Genomic DNA, 23,479 nt, shown 5'->3' with positions numbered 1-23,479 from the left:
CAATTGATGTATTTCACTACTTTTTGCAGTTTTTGTCTGTTCTTTCCCCGCTGACACGTTGTCTCTTTGTGGTTATTTACATTTAAATTAGAGTCCCAGATTGTTGAACAGCATAATTATAATTCTGGGACAGGAAGAGGGGACCCCTGACTCGTCGGGCCCCCGGGCCTGACTGAAAACACTTCTGCCTCGGCTTGTGTTATCTGCGCGGTGGGTTGTGGGCGTGAGAGCGTCGAAGTAAAATGGCGGACTTGGCAAACGAAGGTGAGTAAGTAGCAGTGTGAGAAAAAACCCCATCAAGCCTTACCTGCTGATATATATGCTCCTTACAATTGTGTCTGCACACGAGGGAGCTGCAATGAAACATCTCGGTCCCATGTTTATTTGTGTCTTCGGGTACCGTGTGGCGTCGCGGTGTTTATAGTACCCACAACGTTAGCAAACAGGCTAACAATGCTAACGGTTGGGCTCAGGCTAATACCTGGATTATGTCGGGGCTGCCCGGTTTACCTCTCAAAGCTAGCGCCCCGGCTATTTTTAGCCTGTGTGTTTGTCCATTTGAGATCCGTTTTCAGCAAGTGATATAAAACGTTTTTTTGTAATATTATGAGTATGGAACAACGCTGTCCATTTAAGCTCATTTGGTGCTGCATTCCTCTGTTTGACTGTCGTAAGTGGCTATCGCTTGTTTAGGCGCGTAAGGGTGAAAATGGCCATTAAGACAAGGCTCAAGTCGCTTTTGTGAAAGTTTGTAATTTATGCCGTTTACTGATTTCCATTGGGTTTATTTTGAAACTAAAGCTAACAGGGTGAGAATCTTAGTTGCACTGTTTGTTAGGAGAGATGACTCATGCGGGATGAAGCGAATTAGCACGCTAACTATAGCCTACACTCTGCTTCATGGAGGAACCGGTAGCGGCGACTATTTGCTGGAAAGGGTCATAGTAAAAGTGCTAGCTAGTTAACATAAGCCGGGACCACCTCTGGCAATTTGAATGCCTGACGTGAACACCAGCATTACGCGCAGGAATCCATACGTTTATCATATTGGCTGTTCTGAATGAAATTAAAAATGAAAACAAAGATGGATGATAAATGTAGGTCACTTAGCATTTATTGCGTTGTTGCACCAAACAGAACCAGCATGATCCATCTGTGCAGTGATTGTCAAACAGCTTCGCAGCATTTTCCCCAGATGTTTATCTGTTGCAGCATTGCATGTGCACTTTTGTAGGGCAGGCGGCGTTAATGATGCTACCTACACCTGCCCGGGAGCAGGCCCCGCTCAGACACAGGAAAACCTTTGTCTGATACCGTTATAGGATTACACATCTCAGAGGTTACACCGTGAAGATGCTTTAAGTGGCTTGAGGTGACTCCAGATCATTGCCTAGCCTTGTGAGACCTCTTCTTCACGGGTATACAGCAATAGCCTGGAGCTGGAATTAAATCTAAAGGCTAAATTTTTCAGAAAAACTGATATATTGTTGCTGTTTAAAGGCAGATTTGAATATTTAAATAACAGCACTCTCATTTCTTCAATGAAAAATATTGTTGCTATTGCTTGTATTGGCTAGCTTTGATCTATATAATATATTCTTGCTCTTCCCAGAAGTGTTGATGGGATTGTATGATTAAGCCCAGTTTGTATGGGAGCGGATTTCTCCGCCTGTCACCACAGAAACCTTTCTAACTCAAGATGTTTGTCAAACAGATTCCAACCATCATTAGATCACCTTAACATAAATATTTAAAAGATGGTAAATGTCATGCATAATGCTAAAGTGTGCCTTGCTATATTTGTAATGACTGCGATTTTACTTGGCTCTCTTGATCTGTTATGGATATTGGCTTGTGATCTTTATCAGCTTTCGTTCTGTAGCCTTTTTTGTGCAACTTTCATGAGAAGATAACTGGATAACAATACAGGTAACCTAAAGCTGATGCTTGGATGACCAGCCTACATCTTTTCTTAACAGACAAGCCTGCCATTGCACCTCCTGTGTTTGTTTTCCAAAAAGATAAAGCACAGAAGGTAAGTTTCTACTTCCCGTCAAAGCACTTTCACTTCATTTGATCTGTAAAAGTAGGCATGGGTGGTTCTGAGATTCTTTCAGTGTGAGTGAAATTACCACAGATTTACACTTTAACAAAAAAATGCAAATAAAAATATGTAGCATGATGAACTTGTGCCTTAGAAACAATTACTCCTTTTGTTGCTAAAATGATGTAAAATACGGGTCATTACAGTTCTAAAAGTGTTTCAACACATTTAACTTGTTTATTTTGTAGCTTGGCAAGAGCAGAAATATAATTTACTTTAGTAGTGGTTATAAGGCAGAACATTATACCGCTGTTGCTATTTTTCTCTTTTATAGTGTACAACCCATTGGAAGTCTCTGGTTAACCCACTAGCTTAGCCTAGAGGATGTGCAGGTAGTCTTTTGCAATGACATGGTGTGTGTAAAATTAAAACCACTAGGGTTTCTTTGGAATGCAATCATTTTGACTATCATATTGCAAGAGTCGCACTTTATTTGCCAAAGGCATATTCATCCTTGATGGAGTGTTGTATTAATACCCACACTTAACACACAGGATGATGCCCTAAAGGTCACAGAGAGAGTTGGAAGAATAGAAATGATGAAAGAGAAACAGAGATTGTGATTCTGTATTGCTGCAGGTTACATGTTGACTAATTTTGCCCTTAAACTTACAGCCAACAAAAATTTAGCAAATTTTATAATAAAATATACAGGTTTGTCCGTATTCACACAGTTGCTTAAAATATATCCATAGATTGGACAGATTGAGTAAAGTTTAATTATATAGAGTCTGCTTAGCTTCAGCTTCCTTGGAGATATTTTATCATAAAAAGGAGGAAGTTTGAGATAAATGCTGGTTATTGGTTTCATGCAAACCTGTAGATCAGTGGAGGTTGCTTTCCAACACGGAGTAACTGGTGCACACTGAGTTTACGATTGTCGTATAAAATGTGTTTTTGTAAATAAAGTTGAATTGACTTAAGGAGAGAATTTCTGAAATCTAGAGAGGAGCAACAAGAAGTTTCCTTCTGCAGACAGAAAGTGTCCAGCTAAAATACTGAATATTTTATTCTTTTACCTCCATCTGCCATGGATTATAATGGAGTTGGGAATTTCAGTGGCCTGTAGGAAGAACCTAAAGTCTTAAGGAAATAAATGACCAGGCTGCTGTCACTTAGCGATGCTAATTCTTATTAAGCCACCATATGTTTAAGAATTAGTTTCACTTAAAATAGTAAACTTATTTTAATTATGCTCTTGTATTTATTGCTAAAAGTTAGTTCTAAGACATAAAATGCAGCCATGTTGCTGATTGGTTTGTTCATATTTGCTTTTGACAAAAACTGTTAATATTGTAAAGACATTTTGGATTTTGAGCTGTTGGTATCGGCAGATATTTAGAGTCAGATTTTGGGATTCAGTTGAAACCAAAAATCCTGGATTGGGGCATCTCTAAAAAGATTCAGAAGACAAGAAAACATGGATTTATTGATTATATTAGTATTGCAATATTTAACCATAATACCACCATCACGTGATTTTCTACTGTGGTGCACCCTACTGCTCTGCCAGGACTTTCCCAGCATTGAGCCATAAAGCCAGAGAAAACTGCAGTAACTTCTGCGTTAAAAGGACTATAAACCTTTGGAAGTATATAGGAGAAGATGTTGACATTTTTAATGCCAATACTTTCTACCCAAACCTTTGGCATTACCTTGACACCTAAACCTATGTTAAAGTATGTTTGTTTTCCAACACTTACCAGCTTTTTCTTTCTATGGAGTAAAACCTTAAAAGGCTTAATTCGATTCTTATAGTTAATAGCAAACATTGTTTTGGTTCCAGGTTGCTCCTGTGACTTTTAAAGGTATTTTTGAATGTATAATAACTGGAGCTTTTATTGTCATGTCTTGCAGCGGTCTGCAGAAGGCTCAAGTGCAGAAGATGGCGAGGGTAAACAAAATACTATAATCTCTGTTTTGTAGTATAGATTTTCTCTAACACTAACAATAAAAATGTTTTACTCCTGTTTTCAGACTCCGATAAAGATGAGGGAAGCTATTGTCCCCCTGTGAAAAGGGAACGGACCTCATCATTCCCTCCCCCTCATTCTGGTAAGGACATGTAGTGACTTAGCAGACCATTTTCTCCTCTTCTTTTTTTGCCGTATTCTTTCTTGTGGTATTATTTGTATGCCGAGTGCAGTGTCCTGTCTGGCTTCTTGCAGTTCCCAAGAACAATGTATTCATGCCCTCAAGTTTCTGCCAGTCTCCAACTGGGAACTCTGATTCTGAGCCAGGTGAGGCTTTAAGACCTTGTGTTGAAATGTTTTGGGTTTCAACTCAAAGGTGTCTTTTTTTTTTTTTGTTTTAAAAAAAGAACGTTTAAATAGGTTTGCCTTGTGACGTTCGGGTTGCCAGCACATTTTCTTCAGTGCCGTCTTGTAAGCTTCCTGCATACACATAGCTCTCTGCCCACCAAACCGTCTTGTGGTTTGGGACTAAATTTTAAGTTCAGGGGCCTGGTGTTATTTATAGAAAAAGAAATACGTGCAATTTCAGATTGTATGTTTTATTTTTTTCGTCTGGCTTGTAATAATTTATCACGTTCAAAGCTGACTGCAACCTTAGAGTAACAGGACAGGGTTTCTGTAGATGTTAGATTTAATAGGGTTACATGTTGTGTTTCTCACCTGTTCGTTGAAGATCGTGCTGCATGTTTCACCAGCAGCTGGCTCAAACAGAACCAATCAGTCGCACTTCTGGTCAGAGCAGCTGCTGCTGCTGCTGCAGCCTCGGTGTTAGTTTGAGGACCGGGTTGGCTGGTGAAAACTGATCTGAGGTTACAGAGCATTCATAAACTCTGGATAATTTGTAAAAAAAAAAAAAAAAAAAACACAAACAAAAAAGTTTAAATCACAGACAATAAAAACACATTGTTTAATACTGTTAAACAAGATGAAATGTCAAAAATGACTTTATGTTGTGTGTTTGTGGTTTTTTTTCTGGTGGGTTTTTATTAAGTGATCTGTGTTGCTTTCTGTTTGCTGCAACCAGGTCATGCTTTATCCAGAGCAGAGAGAAGTGAAACCTTTTTCTGTTTTGTTTGGCATGCTTATTTGTAAGAACTTCTTAAAACCCTGAGAAATTCAGAAAATGTTTTCACTCTGGGAACTATTAGGACCATGTGTAGCCTGTAATTATGCCTGCAAACAATGCACTTTTACTGGCAAATAAATTTTTAAGCATGCATTTGAAAGCGTTTTGATTTTTAGTGACTCAAACAGATACTTTGGTGTTATTAGATGTTATGCTACAATGCTTTGCAAAAGTATTCACTTCCCTTGTAGCTGTTTAGCAATTCTTTTTCACTAATAGAAAGCTGAAAAGTTGTGTGCTTGAGTGAATAAATAATAGAGCCAGCTTTCACTGCGGCTATAAGGCTTTCTTGGTGTGTATCTACCCGGTTTACACATCTGAATAGTTTTTAGTTTTTGCCAATTTTTCAATGCCAAACTCAGATTGGATGCAGAGCCTCTGTGAGCATACATTTTCAAATCTTTGCATGTTAGTTGGATTTAGGACTTTGATTGGGCCATTCCAATGCATTAACTGGCTTTGATCAGCCAAATTCAATCTAACTTTATAAACAAGATTGCTTATTTCTAAAAGTCGTAATTTTAGTTTGAAAATCCAAGCAAAAACATTTTTTCCCAGTAGGTAAAATAAAACCTCTATCAAGCAGTGCACAATATATAACAAATAATAATAATAAAAGCAAATGACAACATCTAAGTTGTTGCAAAAACTGAAAATACATGTTGAATACATGTTTCATTTTTTTCTGTTATGTTGGAACATATCTTAAAAACAAGTTGATCAAGATTTGGTGGTGAATTCTGATAAATAAGCTCCATATTAATGTTTGCAAAGCTCTCCATGTCAAAATTGCATAGATTACTGACCAATTTCATGTCATTTATTGCCCTGAAAAACAGCAGAGCTCCCTGTGAAGTCATGGCTTGGCATTTGGGAACACAGTGGTGCTGATTTTTAGTTTGTCATTTAAGTGCTGCCCATATCCTCGCCGTCTCTGACACTGCCACGGGCAACATGCACCCCAGCAGTGGGCCATTACTAACAGGTATATGAAATCATCTCATGGACCATACAGAATCAGATCCCAGGTCTGATTTGGCCCCACGGGCCTTGAGCCTGAGATGTCTGATCTAAATCATTCTGTTGTCTTGGTGGAAGCTGAATCTCTGCCCCCAGTCTCCAACAGGTTTTCTTCCAGGATTTGTCTGTTTTAAGCTCCCTATGTCTTCCAAATAACTGTAACTAAGTTGTCATGATTTATCTTGTCACTGTGTTTTTCTGACAGTTGTTTGTTCAGATTGCGTTTTAAAGCCATAAAGTTTCCCTTTGGTCTTTTCTAACCCAATTACCTTCTTCCATATGATTGCTGTGGCCCCTGCTTGGCTTGTGTCAGTCTGAAAATAAGACTTCTTTTTCTTTATGTCACTGTGTGTGTTGCTCTGCAGCTCCTCCAGAGTGACCGTAAATCCTCTTGGCTGTTCTTCCCACTAATCCCCTTCCTCGTCATGTCTTGGTGGTTTGTGAAATACTCTTTCCATTTTCAGATGACTGATTGAACAGAGCACTGAGCTATCCAGAGTTATTATTTTTGTAGCATAACCCTGCTTTACTTTAAATGTTTTCATAATTTTATCTCTGTATGTGCGCTTCTTTTTTCTTCGTGATGTTTGGTTGCAAATGTTCTTCCGTAAACCTGAGGCTTTCACAGGACAGCTGGATTTGTACCAAGAATAAAATGCCTACACTGAAATCTATTTATTTGGAAAAGTAAAGCATATTTATATAGCACATTTCAGCAACAGCCAGTTCAAAGTACATAGAGACCAATACAATGACCAATTATGAAACAAGTAAACATTTCATTTTGTCAAATGTCATTAAAATCATCAAGCAAATATTTTGGTCAGTGTTCCAGTTGTTATGAAACAGATGGAGGTTTTAACCCTGATTTAAAGGAAGTCAGTGTGTCAGCTGTTTTGTTTACGTTTGTTCCAAATTAGTGGAGCATAAAAACTAAATGCTGCTTCTCCATGTTTTCAACCAACTTTCATTTTCACTACAATTGCCAAATTCTAAGCTATTTTGTCACACAAAATCCACGGCACACCTGACGATCACTCACGGCACACTAGTGTGCCGCGGAACAGTGGTTGAAAAACACTGGTCTAATATATATTGTTTTGTTTTGATAGCTATAAATAGGTGAGGTATATCATGTTTGAACCATTGTTTTTTTTTAATGTTTTTTTTTTACCTCATTTACATCTTTCAGGAAAAGACTGAGGGACCTTTAGATGTAGAGAGACTAGTTTTCAGGTTGAGATCCTGTCGGGGAACATTTATGGGTTATCAGTAATTTTCTGTAAATCTAATTATGAATTTTGTTAAACAGCTTTGCTGCTTTGCCTGTTTTATTGACAAAGTTTCCTTAACTGGTACAGAAACATTAAAACATGTAATATGCAATTGTCATATGCCACAATTTTTAGTAAGATCAGATAATTGTGAAAAAATGAGAATGTTCCCAAAAGGTGAATAGAAAGCAAAGCGATTACTGAAATGCATGCAGGTGAACTTTGACTGGAAAGAATATAAACACAACAAACTATACAATAAACACAGCTCTGTTATTTTACAGCCAGGATGAGGAAAGCCTGGAAACGAGCCTCCTGTGGAAGATTTCCTTTAACCTTCTGCAGCTACCCTTGTTTTAGCTGTTTGTTTTTCCTCCTACTAATAAACTTTATAGGTCTGGAATCGTGCCGCTCATAGTGGCAGGATGGTGGAGCAGCTCTGTTAGTTCTGATTAGTTCTTTTTCTCGACGTTTGTTAATATTTTTGGCCGAGGCGTTGCTTGTTGGACAATTATTCCCTCTTCTTATAGATTCCGTGTAGCTGGAAGCATTTTTACCCTTTTACTTTTGGACTGTTGTGATCTGTTGTTGTTGTTGTTGTTGTTTTTTACTACTGGGTACAGTTTATTAGCATCTCAAATCTCCAGTAATTCCTGAACCCTGACTCCAAATCCCAGAGGAGTTGAAAAACAGTCTTCATGGATGCAGAGAGAGAAGGAGGAAGTTTGAACAATTTAAATAGGAGTGGCAAAAGCAAATAATGTGGATTAGCAGTTCTTGTCAACAACTAATGGCGTCACCCAGGAAATGTGGCTGTGAAGTATGATCTGTTGTGACAGTTTTGAGGCCGTCACATATCAACGGTCTTCAGTCACAGACCTCTTCGGATTCGTTGCGAGACTTACTGCGAGCATAGATCCTTCCACAACGACTCTTTAAAGATAACGATATGAGTTAGGGCAACATTTAATTTCCCTTTGGGATAAAGAAAATATTTTTTTATATCAATTGAAACACAATTATTACAATTATCAATTATTTTATTCAAATGTTCTTTTTCAAACGTTGTACTTTTCAAGGCTGGATATCATGTGACTTTTGCCAGCAAGTTTTACCTATATGTAGTATTTGCAAACCTTAAAGGGAATTTTCATCAGATGACATTTTAGACACAAAAGTGGATCATTAAATGCAAAAACCAAATAAAGTGTGCTTTTGTATTGTGCTCAGTCACTGATGAAAACTAGTTAAGAAAGCCAGTGAGCTGAAGAAACGGCTTAAAAATGGGTCGGAGGACAAAAACTTGCCTTATCAGGTTAGAATTGTATTGTCTCTCAGGTTTTGCAAGCATCATGAGTGTTGCTGTGGTTACACGCACAGTCGTTAGAGAAGTGGCAGTCAGATTCCTATCTATTCGTGTTGATTTGTAATTTTTAGATGTGCTAATATTTGTTGACTTTTCTGCTCTACTTCACCAGAGGAGAAACCTACGGGGTTCCGTTTAAAGCCACCGACTCTCATACATGGGCAAGCACCGAGCTCTGGTAGGTTTCAGTCGTTGTCGTCATACTGCCTGATTATAATATAATACATTTTCTTCAGACATTTCACACATACCCTGGGTTTCTGTACGTACAGTGACAAAGCAATATAAATGATTTATACAATATGTAAGACAACTTATCTGTGTTCTAGGCGTCCCGAGTCAAAAACCCAAGGAGCAGCAGCGCAGTGTCCTTCGCCCAGCAGTTCTCCAGGCGCCAGCCTCCAAATCACATTTAGAGTCCAGTGAGTACGGCTTCTACTAAGGTTACATCAATCACAACATAGTTGGCAGTTTGCTAAGATACTTCATAGGATTAACAAGTGAAAAAATAGGCTGAGTTTTGTTTGAGAATTGTGTCAGTCTGACTTACATGAATATGCTGTCTTTTTTTAATTCAGTAACAATGCAAAACTTATACCATATATATTATGTTTTGTTTTCTTCTAAAATTTGTCTAAGAAATTAAGAGAACCTGTCCAAAAAAGGGACCAGTTGCTCCAACTCTGGGGTCTTTCTAAGAGACAGCTACATTGTCATGTTTGGGGTTTTAAGTAGTTATCAACAATGTAAGGAAAGTAACATTCCTACTTCAGCAATTTGAAGTTTATTTTAATCATATTGGTTTTAAAAAAACATATTTAAATGAGGGAAATCCATACCTTGTGCCATTCCAATCAGTCATTTAACCCATTAATTTATTTACAGTTTAAAAAACAGAGATAAATTTTACAGAAAAATTGAATGCCTATTGTTTCAGCTGCTTACATTGAATATGACCAATATGACCACAGCAAGCAAAGCAAGTCACATGACAATCATACACACTACCCAATAAACAACAATCAGGAGTTGAGTTTCTTCAAGGAATCTCACTCTGATCGTTTAACTTCCCGAATTGAAACTGTCATTTTCTGAACTCTGCTTATTTTAACTATTGATATATTTGTTACAAACAGAAACAAAATACGTAAAGTTTTAATTCTGTCTAACATTAAATCATCATTTTGATTTCTGACACAAGCTAAAAATGAGAGGAAAGAGACGATTCTTCTGATTTCACTTCATTTCTTTAATACTATTGCGCTCTCAATTTGATTAGAGAAAATATCTCCATTTCACATCACATGACATTCTTATAACTTTCTTATGACCTTACATAATGAAGCAATAAGACATTTATGTCTGCAATAAACTAGCCTTGTTGTAGTACTCTCTACCTTTTTTATGCCAGAAAATTTCAAAAGAGAGAGGGAGGTGCCTCCTGCCTGTCACGGAAGACCACAAATCTGTCAGCAAACTTCATCTGTCGGGCTCGTTGCCCAAACTTGTTGCTCAAGAGCTTCTGGCGGGCCATAGCAGACAAGAGTGTGTAGTGACACATTGCCTCAAATAACTGGTCCAACTGTATAAAAAGGAGGAGTAAATAATAAACACTGTAAACTTTGACTTTATTGATCTCTTTGGAGTCAGAAATACCACTTTGACATTTTCTTAGATTGGTTTCTTGCTACATGCAGTGACTATAAAAAGTACTTCCACTCTCTTCATTGCTTTAACAATAATCAAAAAGATTTCTCTTTTGGCAAAAGAATATCTTTCGATGTCAAAGTGTGAAAACTGATTTCTATTAAATAGATTTGTAACATAAAATAAGTGACTGCATAAATATTCACCCGGTAAGTCAGTATTTAGTAAATACACATTTGGCTGCAATCACAGCGTGGAGTCTGTTAAGTTCATAAATACTTTATTGATCCCAAAGTGAAATTAAGTGTTGATCTAACCCTTTTTCTCCTGAAATCGACAATAAACTCCTTTTTGTTTACCCTCAAAATGAGATGATTGTTCCCAGGTTGCACACCTGAACACAGCGATTTTACTATTTAAATGTGATTTAATGGTTTCCTATTTTTAATAAATAAATAAAAAATCTATAAAACTTATTTCCTTATTGTTATAACAGGGTGTTTGTGTGTAGAATTTTGTAATGTAACATTCATCTAATAAAGCTGTAACATAAAATGTAGAAAAAGTGCTGGTTTCCAAATGCTCTGTGTAGTGAAATGTTTTCTGTATAATTAATGCATTGATTGTGTTTCAGAAAAGAAAGAAAGAGAAAAAAATTAACAATATATGCGTATTTTGTTGTGTGTTTAAACTTAGATTCCACTTGTGGAACGAACGGTGTGAAAAAGTCGCCAGAAGGATCGCTGGTCAGCCAGTCCTTCTTCCTGAACAACAAAGAGCACTCGACTACGCCAGCCAAGTCACTGGTGAGAGTTTCATCGTCGTTTCTGTTGAACGGATAAATAATCTTAATTTTGCTTCACTGGTTTCAGTTGTTTCTGATTCTGTGAGCGGTTTAACTGACAACTTTAACGTCCTGCGCAAGAATTTTAAATCATTCCTAGTTTCTTTGCTTTTTTTATACTTGCAAATTGTTCATTTTAAAAATTACAACGGGACATGTTTGCTGTTTAGTCTGGACGAGATTGCCTGCACCTTCAGTCCTCAAGTGCCGATTAATGGAAACAAACTGAATCAAAAGGTTGAACTACCTCCTTTGCATGTCAACAAATCCTGCAAAGGTCTGCTTATTAAACATTCATTTGAGTCAGGTGTGTTAGAGCAGGGATGCATCCAAAAGTTGCACAACAGTGGCATAAGTAAATAAAATAAAAACTAGAGCTAACTTGATGCAAGGAAAACTTGCATCAAGTTAAAAGACACTTTTTTACGTTTTATCAGTTATGGTCCTGACGCCTCAGAGTTATTACCTTGAGAAATAATGAGATTTGGTTAAATATGAAACAGGCCTTAGTGCCAAAAATGATCAAATGTTACAAGTCATGCAAATGGAACAGATACAGAGTGACATTCAACGTCAGAGCGCTGGGTGACTCTTAGCTCACCTTAGGGATGCAACCAAGTGAGGCAAAGGTTGCAGTGCGAGTTTTGCTTTTATTCTTCTCCTCATTCCTCCCTGTCGTCAGTCTTATGTGATATGGTTTTGTAAGCATGTAGCAATAAAAGGAATAATTTTATCCATAAAACTCAATTTGTCTGAATCAATGTATTTTCAATAAATGTAAACCAGAGGTTGAACTGTAGAAAGTGTTACTTACAGACACTGTGGTTTATTTAAGTGAAAAATTTATGATTTAATATCTTTGAGATGCCAAACTGCTTTATTAGAAGTAAAGTTAAATGTGTTTGCATTGTTTCAGAAACATGAAAATGAGGAGGATGGAGCAAACGGCAACAAAGATGGTGGCAGAAGAGACAAGAAGGATTCTGATATCCCTACGTCTTTTGTGTTTGGTCAAAATATCAAAGACAGAGCAAAGGTGAGATTGCTGATGCTCTACAGTGCATTTTGAAAGCATTTACTCTTCATGAATGCATTCCGATTTTTGCTTTTTCTTTTCCCTTTACACTTAAATGCTTCAAGATCATCAAACAAATTTTAACATGAGAACTACCTGAATAAATACAAAATGCAGTTTTAAAACAATGATTTCATTAATGAAAGAGAAAACAAAAGCTATCCAGTATTACCTGGTTGTTCGTAGAAAAAGTAATTTTCCGCTAAGAGCCACCCTCTGATGGCAACAACTGTAATCTATTATTTTCAGTCAGAAGCAGTGAGTCTCTCACGTCAGTGTTGAGCAATTTCTGCAGTCGTTTTAATTCATGGGGGTTTTATGCATTAAAGGCCTATTTTAGTTACAGCACCGCAGAACCTCAATCGTTTCAGGACTTCCAGATGTGTTTTGCAGTTTTGCCTCCTGCATAACTCTGTGTGCTCGAGCTTATGGTGACAAACTGATGGCTGGAAAATTTCCTTCAGAATTTAAAAGATAGATTTTTTACACCAATAACAGCAAACTGCCCAGATCATGAGGCGGCAAAGCAGCTCTGGGCCTTTGTTTGCATGTTTTTCACCTCGAAACTCTCCCAGGGAGGCTATTTTGCCCATTTTCTTCATTCTCATGAACTCTGACCTTAACTGTGACCAGTTGGACATACAGTGCTTTAGAAGTTGTTCTGGTTTTTATGTGACCTTCTGAATGAATCATCAGTGCATTTTTGAAGTAATTTTTCTTGACCACGCTTTCCTGGGAAGATTCACTGCGGTTTCACTTTTTCTCCATTTGGCTCTTTGGTTCATTTTTATGAATCAAAGCCTTAGAACATCTTTCCACACTCATAAATGTTGATGACTTTGTTTTTCATTTCTTTAATTTCATAACATTGGCTCATGCTCTGTTGCTTTTTGGTGTCCTTTATCCTACTTCATGCTGTCAGACAGGTTCAGTTTCAGTGAATTGAACTTATGTTTCCCAAAAACATGTTTACTCAGTTCAAATAGACTCTTAATGAATGAAACAATCATTTAAAAACATTTTGTATTTTCTCGTTTTCTTTGTTTGATCTGCAAATGTTTTTCTCAACACTGATGTGCTTCAATAATCCAAATTTAAGTCATAACATTTTGGTCTTAAATATTCCAGTAAGTCTAACGGTCCCATTATGTGTAACACACAGACACACATTTCTTAAATTAAATTAGATTTGAGATGTAATGACTTCTTGTTGAGCATGTTCACTTTAAGATGTACTTTGTTCATATAATTACTAATTTCACTTAAAAATGATAACTACTTAAAAGGATCTTTCTCCTGTATACACTTATTTGTGTGTTTTTGAGCCACACAGCTTCAAGCTATTTAGCTAATTTGCCGTGGGGATTTTATTTTGTTGTGGTTGTTTTTGTTCCAGTTGGATGAGAACAGCACAGAAGACAACTCAAAAGATGCGGCGCAACTGGACTCTCAAACAGAGGGCACTAATTATTTCTTACAGTACATCTCTACCCCAAGGTAATGAGATTGTGTCTCAAATATATTTTTAGCATTTCAATTTAATTCATGGGTTAACCTGCGTTCACCGACTGAAGCTTTTCTTCACTCCTTTGTTTTACTTTCAGTTCAAAAAATGCCACAAACAGTACAGATGGTGGAGCAAAGTTTGTCTTTGGGCAGAATATGTCTGAAAGAGTTCTGGTAAGCTGATTAGCTGCTTCCCAGAAATTTACTAAGATGACATTTTAGTCATCTTTTTTTCTATTTTATTTATTTATTTATTGTTTTAAATTTCAGAGTCCCCCAAAAGGCGAGGCCTCAAACGAGGAAAATAAAGAGGTTTCAGCTGCTCCTGCTTCAGAGCCCTCATCACAGGAAACGACTCCAGAGAAGGGTAAAAATACACTCTCTCTTGCTCTTCAAAAATGTTTGCTATTCAGATTCATTACTGTGAGAAATGACAGCAAACTTAGCTGGACATTGATGAAAACCCAAACATGTAAGAGCTAAAGAAATGTATGAACACAGCCACATGCACGCCTGCAGGTTCCAGGTTTTTTTTTTTTTCCAAGGCATGGAAACAGAATCTGATTAAATCCTCCTATGTTCTCTACCTAAAGGGACTTGTTTACCACCACAGATGCAATATTTTTATTGTAATTTTATGTGACAGACCAGCAGAAAGTAAGTGGGAGGAAAAAAGCAAATATAGATTTTTCTTAGGAATAAAATCTAAAAAGTATAGTGTGCATTTTTCTCCCCAGCTCCAGTCAATACTCTGCAGCGGCAGTGTTTAAGTTACAGCTGCATGTCTTTTATATCTCTGTTCCAGTTTTGCTCATTTAGATACTTAATTTGATTGGCCAGTGTTAGAAAACATTTGCACAGATTCTCAATTAGATTTAGGTGTGTGCTTTGACTGGGCCATTTACTCTGATCCAAGCCTTTCCAGTAGTAGCTTCTTGCTTTGTTGTCCTGCTGAAATGTGAACTTTGACCCCACTGTTGAGTCTTTTGGCACCTCCAGCAGGGTTTTCTTCCAGAATTGTCCCTTTGTTTAGCTCCATCCAACTTCTCATCAACTCCAGCCTTCCCCTCTGTCTCCACAGTGTGCTGCCACCACCATCTTGTTTCATTTTTGTGTAAAATGTTTTCAGTGTTTTTCATTAGTTTTCTTTTAGACAAGTGCCATTTTGCATGAAGACAAAAACATAAAATTTTGGAAGCTGTCTTTTGATTTTCTTTGTGGTACTTTTCCATAAAAAAGTGGCACGCTTTTGGGATGCACAATTAAAGCAGGAACTGACAGAATTGTCAAAATGTCATAATTAGACAAAGGAAGGTAATTCAAAACAGAAGTGGCGACATTATGTGTGTCATTGTTGCCTCTGAATTCGCAGAGGCAATGACATGAGACATGATTTATGTCTCATGTCAGCTACATAAAAGTTGGAAATAAAATGACCTGAATTGTGCCGCTCAGTTTGCCATTAAGAAGTCCTGTATTGATCGCATTTTGGCCAAAAACGTCAGATTTGAGTTACATTTGCCTGCTGTGTAAAAATGGACTAATCCTTGCCTTCTCTGTCAGGACATCTAGGTGTTTTGGCAGGTTTACAGTTGTTGCATGCTCTTTGAATTTCTAAGGTATTTGGAATAAAAGGTGTTGTGACAAATATGCCATTTCATATTTGTCTGCTGCGTTCTGTCGCATAAAATCCAAACAAAATGGGTTTAAATTTGTAGATGTAATATGACTAAACACTTTTGCACTGACTACAGAGTTTGTGAAGGATCAAAGGCAATCTGTTTTGCTTCCAAGTTAGGGAATGACTACTTAAAAAAATCTTAAAGTAAGGAGTAAATGATTTATTCTGCATTTCATTTTAACAGCAAACAGTGTGTCAGAGTCTTTGGCAGAATCTGCAGCAGCTTACACCAAAGCCACAGCCAAGAAGTGCATCTTAGAGAAGGTCGACGTGAAAACCGGGGAGGAGTCGGAAAGCAATGTTTTACAGGTAAAAAGACGAGACGGGCCTTGTGCAACAAACACGGCTGAAAGGGATGCAAATTTTTCCCTTTTTATTTCCCCCCTCCTTGTTTTTGCTACAGATGCAGTGCAAGTTGTACGTCTTTGAGAAGACGGCTCAGTCGTGGATAGAGAGAGGTCGAGGGTTGCTCAGACTCAATGACATGGCTTCTACTGACGACGGCACACTACAGTCTCGTCTCGGTAAACACACCTGTCAAACCTTGAATAGAGAAGAACCTCAACCCTGTTAAAAATTAACAAACAGAAATGCAAAGTTTAGTTAACAAAATAAAAATGCTTGTATTTTAGGTTTTAAGACCATACGAGGTCTTAAAACTGCTTCAAGTGCTTGTTTTTAATCTCTGCTGCAATACTTCATGCATGGCACAAGGGGGCGCTAAGTCATGCGACTAATTTGATCCCTTAATGTAAATTTATAAGGTTTACTTCAATATTTTTTAATAAAAGCACCTATAATTTTTAAACCTTGTTTTAATGACATTGTTTCAATTCAAATATAAGAAATAAAAACACACATCTACGACTAATCAGATTGCATTAGTGGTAGCTTCATTGTGTGTGTGTGTGTTTTTTTTTTTTTTTAGTTTTTATGGTAGTCTTAACAGATAAAAAGTTAAATGATCTTGCAGTAGTTCTGTACAGTCATGTGTCTCTGTGTCTCCTAATCTTCGCAGTGATGAGGACGCAGGGCAGCCTGCGGTTGATCCTCAACACAAAACTTTGGCCCCAGATGCAGGTGGACAAGGCCAGTGAGAAGAGTGTGCGAATCACTGCCATGGACACAGAGGACCAGGGGGTCAAGGTCTTCTTAATATCAGTATGTACCGCAAAACAATAAATTAAGGTTGTTTAATGGATTAAATGATCTTATTTTTAAGTTGTAGATATTTTTAAATATGCCCAGATTTTTATATTTCTGTTCCACATTTAATTTAGGTGTGTTCTAATCTTATGTGGCTGTTGCTCTTCTCTTTCTTTCCCTTTTTTTAAATTATAGATAGATTTTATTGCACAATGACAAAACAACATGGCTCATGTAGCAAGGAGGCACACAGCTCAATCAGAAGAAAGCTACTTCAGAACATTTTCTGCACCTGAAAATGGTGTTTAATTAGGAAAATGTTGTTTCCATAACTACTACCTGCTATTCAACTAAATCATATTTTAAACAGGAGCTGATTGGTTGTATCCACAAAAGTGGAGATAAGGAAGACCATAGATATAAGCTTCTGCTGTAATGCTAATTTCAATTTCCACTGTGTGTATTCATGCATATTATGATATTTTTTGATATATTTGAACTATTAAAAAAGGCAGTTATACATGTTTCTACAGGAGGTCTCAAGTGTTTAAAGATTCTGGCTATTTGCAAATGGTTGGGGTCCACTGAATGCTTCTCTTGTTATGGAATTAAACACTAAAGGAATATGTTAACAAATATAGGTTGTTTATGTATTTATGAATGAAAGATTCATTCAGTTGCAAACCTTCTAGAGGTCCAAATAGGCTGTTTATTTCAGAAGGTGTTTGTTTTTACATGCATGACAGCCATGTTGGATTTTGAGTACGGATGTGTGAGAAGTCTCTATCGTTTTCTCTTGGACTCCTGATTTCTGGGAACATTTGTTCAGTCACCTGACTTTTAGTTTGGAAATTTTCGCTTCAGACATGCAGTTATTGAAAGTTATTGATTTCGTGACAAATCTCAACAAACAGAAAATGTCAAATGTCTGGTTTTATGAAAATGTCTTGATGGCACGATAGTTTTTGGAAAACTTTGTATTTAATCGATTATAATAGTCATTTACCTGAATTCCATTATTTTATCATAGCTTGTTTTTGTAATAAAATTCCTTGTTGACGGCAAATTGTTTATTTTAGCCTTAGGTATAGGAGTTTCCTGATGTGCTTTTACTTAAAATGCTCCAAATATTCTGTTTTTATAGTGTGGTGTTTATTTCCAGATGAATACCATTGGGCTTCTTCTAATTAATCTAAAAACCTCCATTAAGTTTAACCTTTCGCTCCACACACTTTTATCATATTTACTGCCCCCACTTTGCATAACAATGTTTTTTCCTGCCTACTGAGCTCCATAGCGTCTCTTCCCAGATGTTTGACATTAGCCTCCAGTTGTTTAAAGGGCACCAAGCCTACAGACAGACATTAAATCTGAAACATCTGCACGCAGGAATGTACTTATAGTATATGTATCTTTAAAGTTCCTTAGATCTAGCTTCCCTTTTTGTCTTTTTGTTTCTTTAGGGTAGCTCGAAAGACATAGGTCAGCTGGCTGCAGCGTTACATCATCGTATTTTAGCTCTGAAGAGCAGAGCGGAGCAGGAGACGGAGACCCCGGCGACAAGTATCCCTGAAGCCGAGGTGCCGCAGTCCAACGAGGACGACAGCGACGAGGAAGACAAGGGTTCTGCCTCCGCTGCAGCCTCCACTCCTGCTACAAGTCAGTTTGCTCAATATGTACATTATAAATGTACAGTTGAATGACAATAAAGCCTGTCTGTGTCATTTTGCTGAATTATTCTAAGTTTCTGTTGACAAATTTGGTGGCAATTGCTTAGTTTAGCACCAGGTTGACAGGCGAAACTATTTCTGCAGTAATTAATGTTTTGTTTTCACAAGAGGGAAAATAATCCTGCGTTTTTCATACATGGTGTGAGCGCCCAGAGAAAAGCAGCGAGCAGTTGGAGGAGTGTTCTTCTTTTTAATGGCTAGGTTTTGACTAATGATGACGGCAGATGTGAGACAGTCAGGTCCAATTAAGAGAGCTTTATAAATGTTCAACCAGTTTGAATCTGGAGACAGGAGCGCCAGGTACAGGAACAACTTTTTGAAAGGTAATGTAGCCCTGAATTATTTATTATCTGAAGTTGAGATTGAAATTTTACCAAGGAATGTTTCGGTATGATGAGAATTTTTCATGTTTATTTGGATTGACTTACAATCAGTGACATTACTTTTCATGAGATTGAGATGTTTACCATTTATTTCTGCATGGAAACAATCTTAAAATGCAAATTTCAGAGATTAAAAACCACGATTTCCTGGTCTCTAGTTTGACGTGCATAAAAGAGTGAGTCAAGCAACATCTTTTTACTTTATATTTACTCATACGTAATCGAGCCTATTTTAAATCTTTATCCGAAGATGGCAAATAGGACTCAGCCTTATATGAGATGTGTTGATGTCTGAACATAGATCTTTATTTAGGCTACTGCTTGTACTTCCAGATGTGTGAGAATTTAAATGCTCATTTGAAGTGCTTCTCTAATTTACTAATTTACTGAGTGCATCTCAGTAAATTAGAATAGATTCAAGAAGCAAATTTATTTTGGTTATTCGGTTCAAAAGTTTAATTAATTCTATTAGTGATATATTTAATAAATAAGGCATAAAGCTAATAACAATCCTTACATGTAGTTTTAGAATGCTACATAAACCAATAAAAAAGGATTTTCTAAACAGAAATGTTTCATACAGCAGACACTTGCTGATACCTTCCACAAGCAGAGAAAGCCACATGATCATAAGATGAGCCGTAACGGAACATTAAAAAGTATTGGACTGAGGACAAGGACAAAACGATCCCATGTGGGCTGCCACTGCCACATTCATTGTCTTAAGCCATTCCTGATCCAGAGACCATGTGAGAAGCGTCTTAAAAAGGGACATCTGTTGCTCAGTGGTACAGGCTCTTCTTTTCTGATGAAAGTAATGTTTGCATTTCATTTGGAAATAAAAGTCTGGTGGAGGAGTTGGAGGGGCCCAGAATCCAAGATGCTTGAGGTCCAGAGTGAAGTTTTTAGTCGGGGATGATTTTTGAGAAGCCATGTTGTCTTTGTGCAGCCATCCACCAAGACATATTGGAGCATTTCATGCGTCCTTCTGCCGACGAGCTTTATGGAGATGCCAATTCCATTTCCTAGCAGGACTTGGTACCCGTAAAAACTGGCAAAGATACCAAAAACTGGTTGAAACACCATTTTGTTACTGTGCTTGATTGGTCAGTAGTTGGATCTGACCTGAATCCCATATTAAATCTATGGATTATTGTGTCAAGAGGAAGATGAGACACCAGATCAGTGAAGGCTGATATCAAAGCATCTCGGGCTTCATCAACATCTCAGCAGAACCACAGACTCATCTCCATTCCACACTGCAATGATGTAGTAATTTATGTGCACAGGCTAGTATTGAGTGCATGTGCTAATGCAAACATGGGCTTACTTTTCAGTAGGCCGACATTTCTGTGTTAAAATCCTTTTTTTGTCCTTTTTAATGTTAAATCCTGGGTTTTTATTAGCTGTAAGCCTTGATTTAGCTCCCTTAAAATGTATCCAAAAGTGGAACTCCTCTGTAACAAGTTTCTCTTTTTTTTTGTAACTCATTAAAGTGAAGTAAATGTTGTTGGTCTTAATTTGCTAGTCTGACTTGTTTGCCAAAATGTAAAATTGAAACAGACACGAACCAGCATGTTTATGTTTGGCCACCTCGGGAGAAAATTACGTTTTTTTGCGCTTTCACGCTGGGTTTGATTTAATATATTGAGGCTGCTCACCCGCAGTGACATTTCCACCAATTTCCTCTCTTTTCCTGCAGGTAATTCAGATGGAGGCGAGAACCAGGCAGCGGGAAGCACATAGCGTCACTCTTGGACAGCCTGCTAAGATGCCGCTGTTGAGGTATTTTACTGTAGGCATCTCCATGGACAGCCCTTGACCAATATGGGTCCTCCAGACCAGTACTTTTGGATATTAGAAGTCTAGCTCCAGGAAATAACCCCCTGTGCCGGAGTGTCTCACCCAACTCGTGCAGTTCATCTTCTCTGCATTCAGCGTAATATCTGGAGTCGTTTCTTCCCTCCCTCTCCTGTTTTGTGTTTTATTTTTGTTTTCAAGTATTTTTTTTTTCTCTCCTGACAGCAAAAATAAAGACTTCAAAGCTTTGGTTTGGGACTTTTCTGCTCATCATATTGATGAGTGTAAGGGTGTTTTCCTCTACATTTTAAGTATGGCACATGTTAAGACTGCAGTTTCTACTTTGGGACCTTTATACTCACTCTACAGCCGTACCTCTGGACTCCACACATCCAGAGGAGCTTCGTTCACAGTGTGTTTTGACTAGTCATTTAGTCTGTTGGTCCTACATCCAGACCGACTCTCCTCCTAACCCTTCCTTCTACTTCCCTCCAACCAGTCTGTGCGTTAGGTTTTGGCAAATGTAATTTATTTTGGGTAGTGATTTTCATAATGCATCTCAACACATACGTGCTGTTTGTAATGGCTAGCCAAGATCACTCAAGTTGTCATTACTAGCAGTTTCTTATATTTCCTATTGACCTATATTATAGTGAATAAAAGACTCAAACAATGCAGTTTCCGCTAATGTGATTTAATTATTTGAGGACAAAAGGGCAGAAGGATTCACCTTAAATTGTCATCTGAATTAATGTGTTTTAGTTACTCATGTTTATTTTTGTGGAGTTATTTTTTTTTCCAGCTTGAGAAAATGAATCCATCAGTCTTCATTTTGCATGTAACTTTTTTTTTCTAAATTAATTTCAGCATCCCAAGGATTAATCGTCTTGATGCTTATTTTTATGTTGACAATGATATAAACTTTTTATCCATTTACATCTGGAAACCATGTTGGAGTGAAGACTTCATGTGTGTAAAAAAAAAAAAGAAAAGAAAAAAAAAAACAAAATATTGAGTGATGACTGTAATACCCTTTGAATTACATGTACATTTGAATATATCATTTAGCAGCACACCATGTTTTCTCATCTCCTTCACCTGCCCCCCTTTACAAAATAAACCATTTTGGACTGACTGATATTTTTCCTTCTGAAACATGATTTTTCTGCACCTACATACTCGGTGCCTTGCAAAAATATTAACACCACGTGAACTTTTTCGCCTTTTGTCACATTTTCACAATAAAATTAAATGTATTTAGTTGTAATTTTATTTATCAGACAAGCACAAAGTAAGGTAGTGAGTACAAAGGGTGCATGGTAGTTCACCCAATAAGTGTAGCCGTTTGACCATGTCCTTTTGGGAATCATGCGAGGGAAACTTCTGGAATGAAATCCTTGTTGTTCCAGAAGTAGGACCAGTACCAGAGGTTGGTTTGAATTGCTTGAAATAACTCATTTTCAGTGATAAAGTTGCCCTTTATCACTGATTTCTAGGTGCAACCAAGATGTTGATGGGAATCTGTTTTGGTGGCCACCTGGATCAGGTTTTGGCTTCTTGCAGATGATCTGGTTATGTTGGTTTCATCGGACTGTGATCTACAGCTTTCACAGAAACACTTTTCAAGCCAGGATGAAAATCAGCACATCAAAATCTGAGACCACGGAAAATGGGAAGTGGCCTAACTGGGTCGAGAACGAGGTTCTGAGGAGTTCAAGTATGTCAGAGTGTTGTTCCTGAAAGATGGATCGGTAGGCGGATTGGTGCGCTACCTGCGGCGATGTGAGCGTTGTACTGGTTTGTCATGGAGACGGTGTGTATCAACATTCCTACTCTCATCTATGGTCACGAATAGAGGCACAACATTATTCGTTCTTATTTGTGTTATAGGCACACCTCTGTTACAGATCTCATCATTTATATATTGGCAAACAACTGTAATTTTTACGCAATTGTTTTGGCGCCCCCTTTAGCACAGCGCCCTTATGCGTTGCACACAGTGCATACCCTCTAATTTGCGCCACTGGGTGGCACGAATGGTAACCTTCAAAAATATCTTAAAGATGCTGTGTTGCACGTTAAATATTCAATGTCAGTTTTATCCTTTGCCTCAGTAGTGTTTTTATTGTTTTATGACTTCAACAGTGTTGCTAATGTTTGTTTACTGTAAAAGTGTGCTGCTTGATCTACCTTGATTTACTTTCTCTCTGCCAGGTAAATAAGAATTTGTTCTTAATAAGTCACTTGATTAAATAAAGGTTCAATTACATTAAAAAAAGAATGAGATCATGGTTACAAGAGGCTGAAATGAGTTTCCTCTGCAGGGTGCTCAGCAGAGAAGCTTGATTTTTGTTTTTTCTTTAGTCTAGCTTACACTGTGACAACATAATGATAATTTTACCTAATATGTCAAACACTTCTTTATATAAACATTACATACTGCAGCTTTAAGCAGTACTGTTGTAATTCTTTTTATTTATTTATTTATTTATTTTTTTGCAGATAAAAATCTGGAAAGTGTGGCATGCATCTTCTCCTCACCCCCTGAAGTTTGTGATTGTAACGTTCAGTGGGGTGCTAATACTTTTGCAAGGCCAGTTTTGTAAGTCTGACCTTATGTCAGAGCAGTCCTGTCTCAGCGCTGTCCTGCATCTGTATCAAAAAGCAGAACAGATTTCAACCTTGGAAATAAGTTAATACATGGTGTGCGGCTGGTTCAGCTGATTTGTATTCATGTGCTTGCCCGCAATTTGATGTACGCTCTGCTCTGACTGCACCGAGCAGGAGTCAGACTAAATCTTGCT

General features: G+C 37.5%; 1 protein-coding gene across 3 annotated transcripts; it reads left to right on the top strand.

Moving 5' to 3' along the window:
• The first annotated feature begins 158 nt into the window (after positions 1 to 158).
• On the top strand, positions 159 to 21,810 carry ranbp3b (RAN binding protein 3b). Of its 3 annotated transcripts, none has more exons than XM_015016931.1 (17): positions 159 to 264; positions 1,980 to 2,035; positions 3,962 to 3,998; positions 4,082 to 4,159; positions 4,273 to 4,344; positions 8,976 to 9,041; positions 9,193 to 9,285; positions 11,207 to 11,316; positions 12,271 to 12,390; positions 13,826 to 13,926; positions 14,034 to 14,109; positions 14,206 to 14,302; positions 15,801 to 15,925; positions 16,020 to 16,140; positions 16,635 to 16,777; positions 18,226 to 18,421; positions 20,578 to 21,810. In XM_015016931.1, the coding sequence occupies exons 1-17, from the start codon at positions 243 to 245 to the stop codon at positions 20,619 to 20,621; spliced, it is 1,557 nt and encodes a 518-aa protein (XP_014872417.1). In that variant the 5' UTR covers positions 159 to 242; the 3' UTR covers positions 20,622 to 21,810. The 3 variants fall into 3 exon arrangements, with proteins under 3 accessions (XP_014872417.1, XP_014872424.1, XP_014872408.1); XM_015016938.1 differs by having other exon boundaries at positions 180 to 264; positions 2,022 to 2,035; XM_015016922.1 differs by lacking the exon at positions 159 to 264 and having other exon boundaries at positions 1,937 to 2,035.
• Positions 21,811 to 23,479: the final 1,669 nt, after the last annotated feature.

This window comes from Poecilia latipinna, unplaced genomic scaffold (assembly GCF_001443285.1).
Source record: "Poecilia latipinna isolate Pla-1442-1.1 unplaced genomic scaffold, P_latipinna-1.0 Scaffold75, whole genome shotgun sequence".
Taxonomy (NCBI): Eukaryota; Metazoa; Chordata; class Actinopteri; order Cyprinodontiformes; family Poeciliidae; genus Poecilia; species Poecilia latipinna.
The sequence above is the reverse complement of the archived record's forward strand: the minus strand, read 5'-3'. Positions and strand labels throughout refer to the sequence as shown.

What these genes read in the sequence shown, in the direction of transcription:
- ranbp3b (XM_015016922.1), top strand. Translation starts at nt 1,952, where the DNA reads ATGACCAGCCTACATCTTTTCTTAACAGACAAGCCTGCCATTGCACCT. An exon ending in AAGTGCAGAAGATGGCGAGG is followed by an intron (nt 3,999 to 4,081) that starts GTAAACAAAATA and finishes TCCTGTTTTCAG; the next exon opens with ACTCCGATAAAGATGAGGGA. An exon ending in ATATCAAAGACAGAGCAAAG is followed by an intron (nt 12,391 to 13,825) that starts GTGAGATTGCTG and finishes TTTTTGTTCCAG; the next exon opens with TTGGATGAGAACAGCACAGA.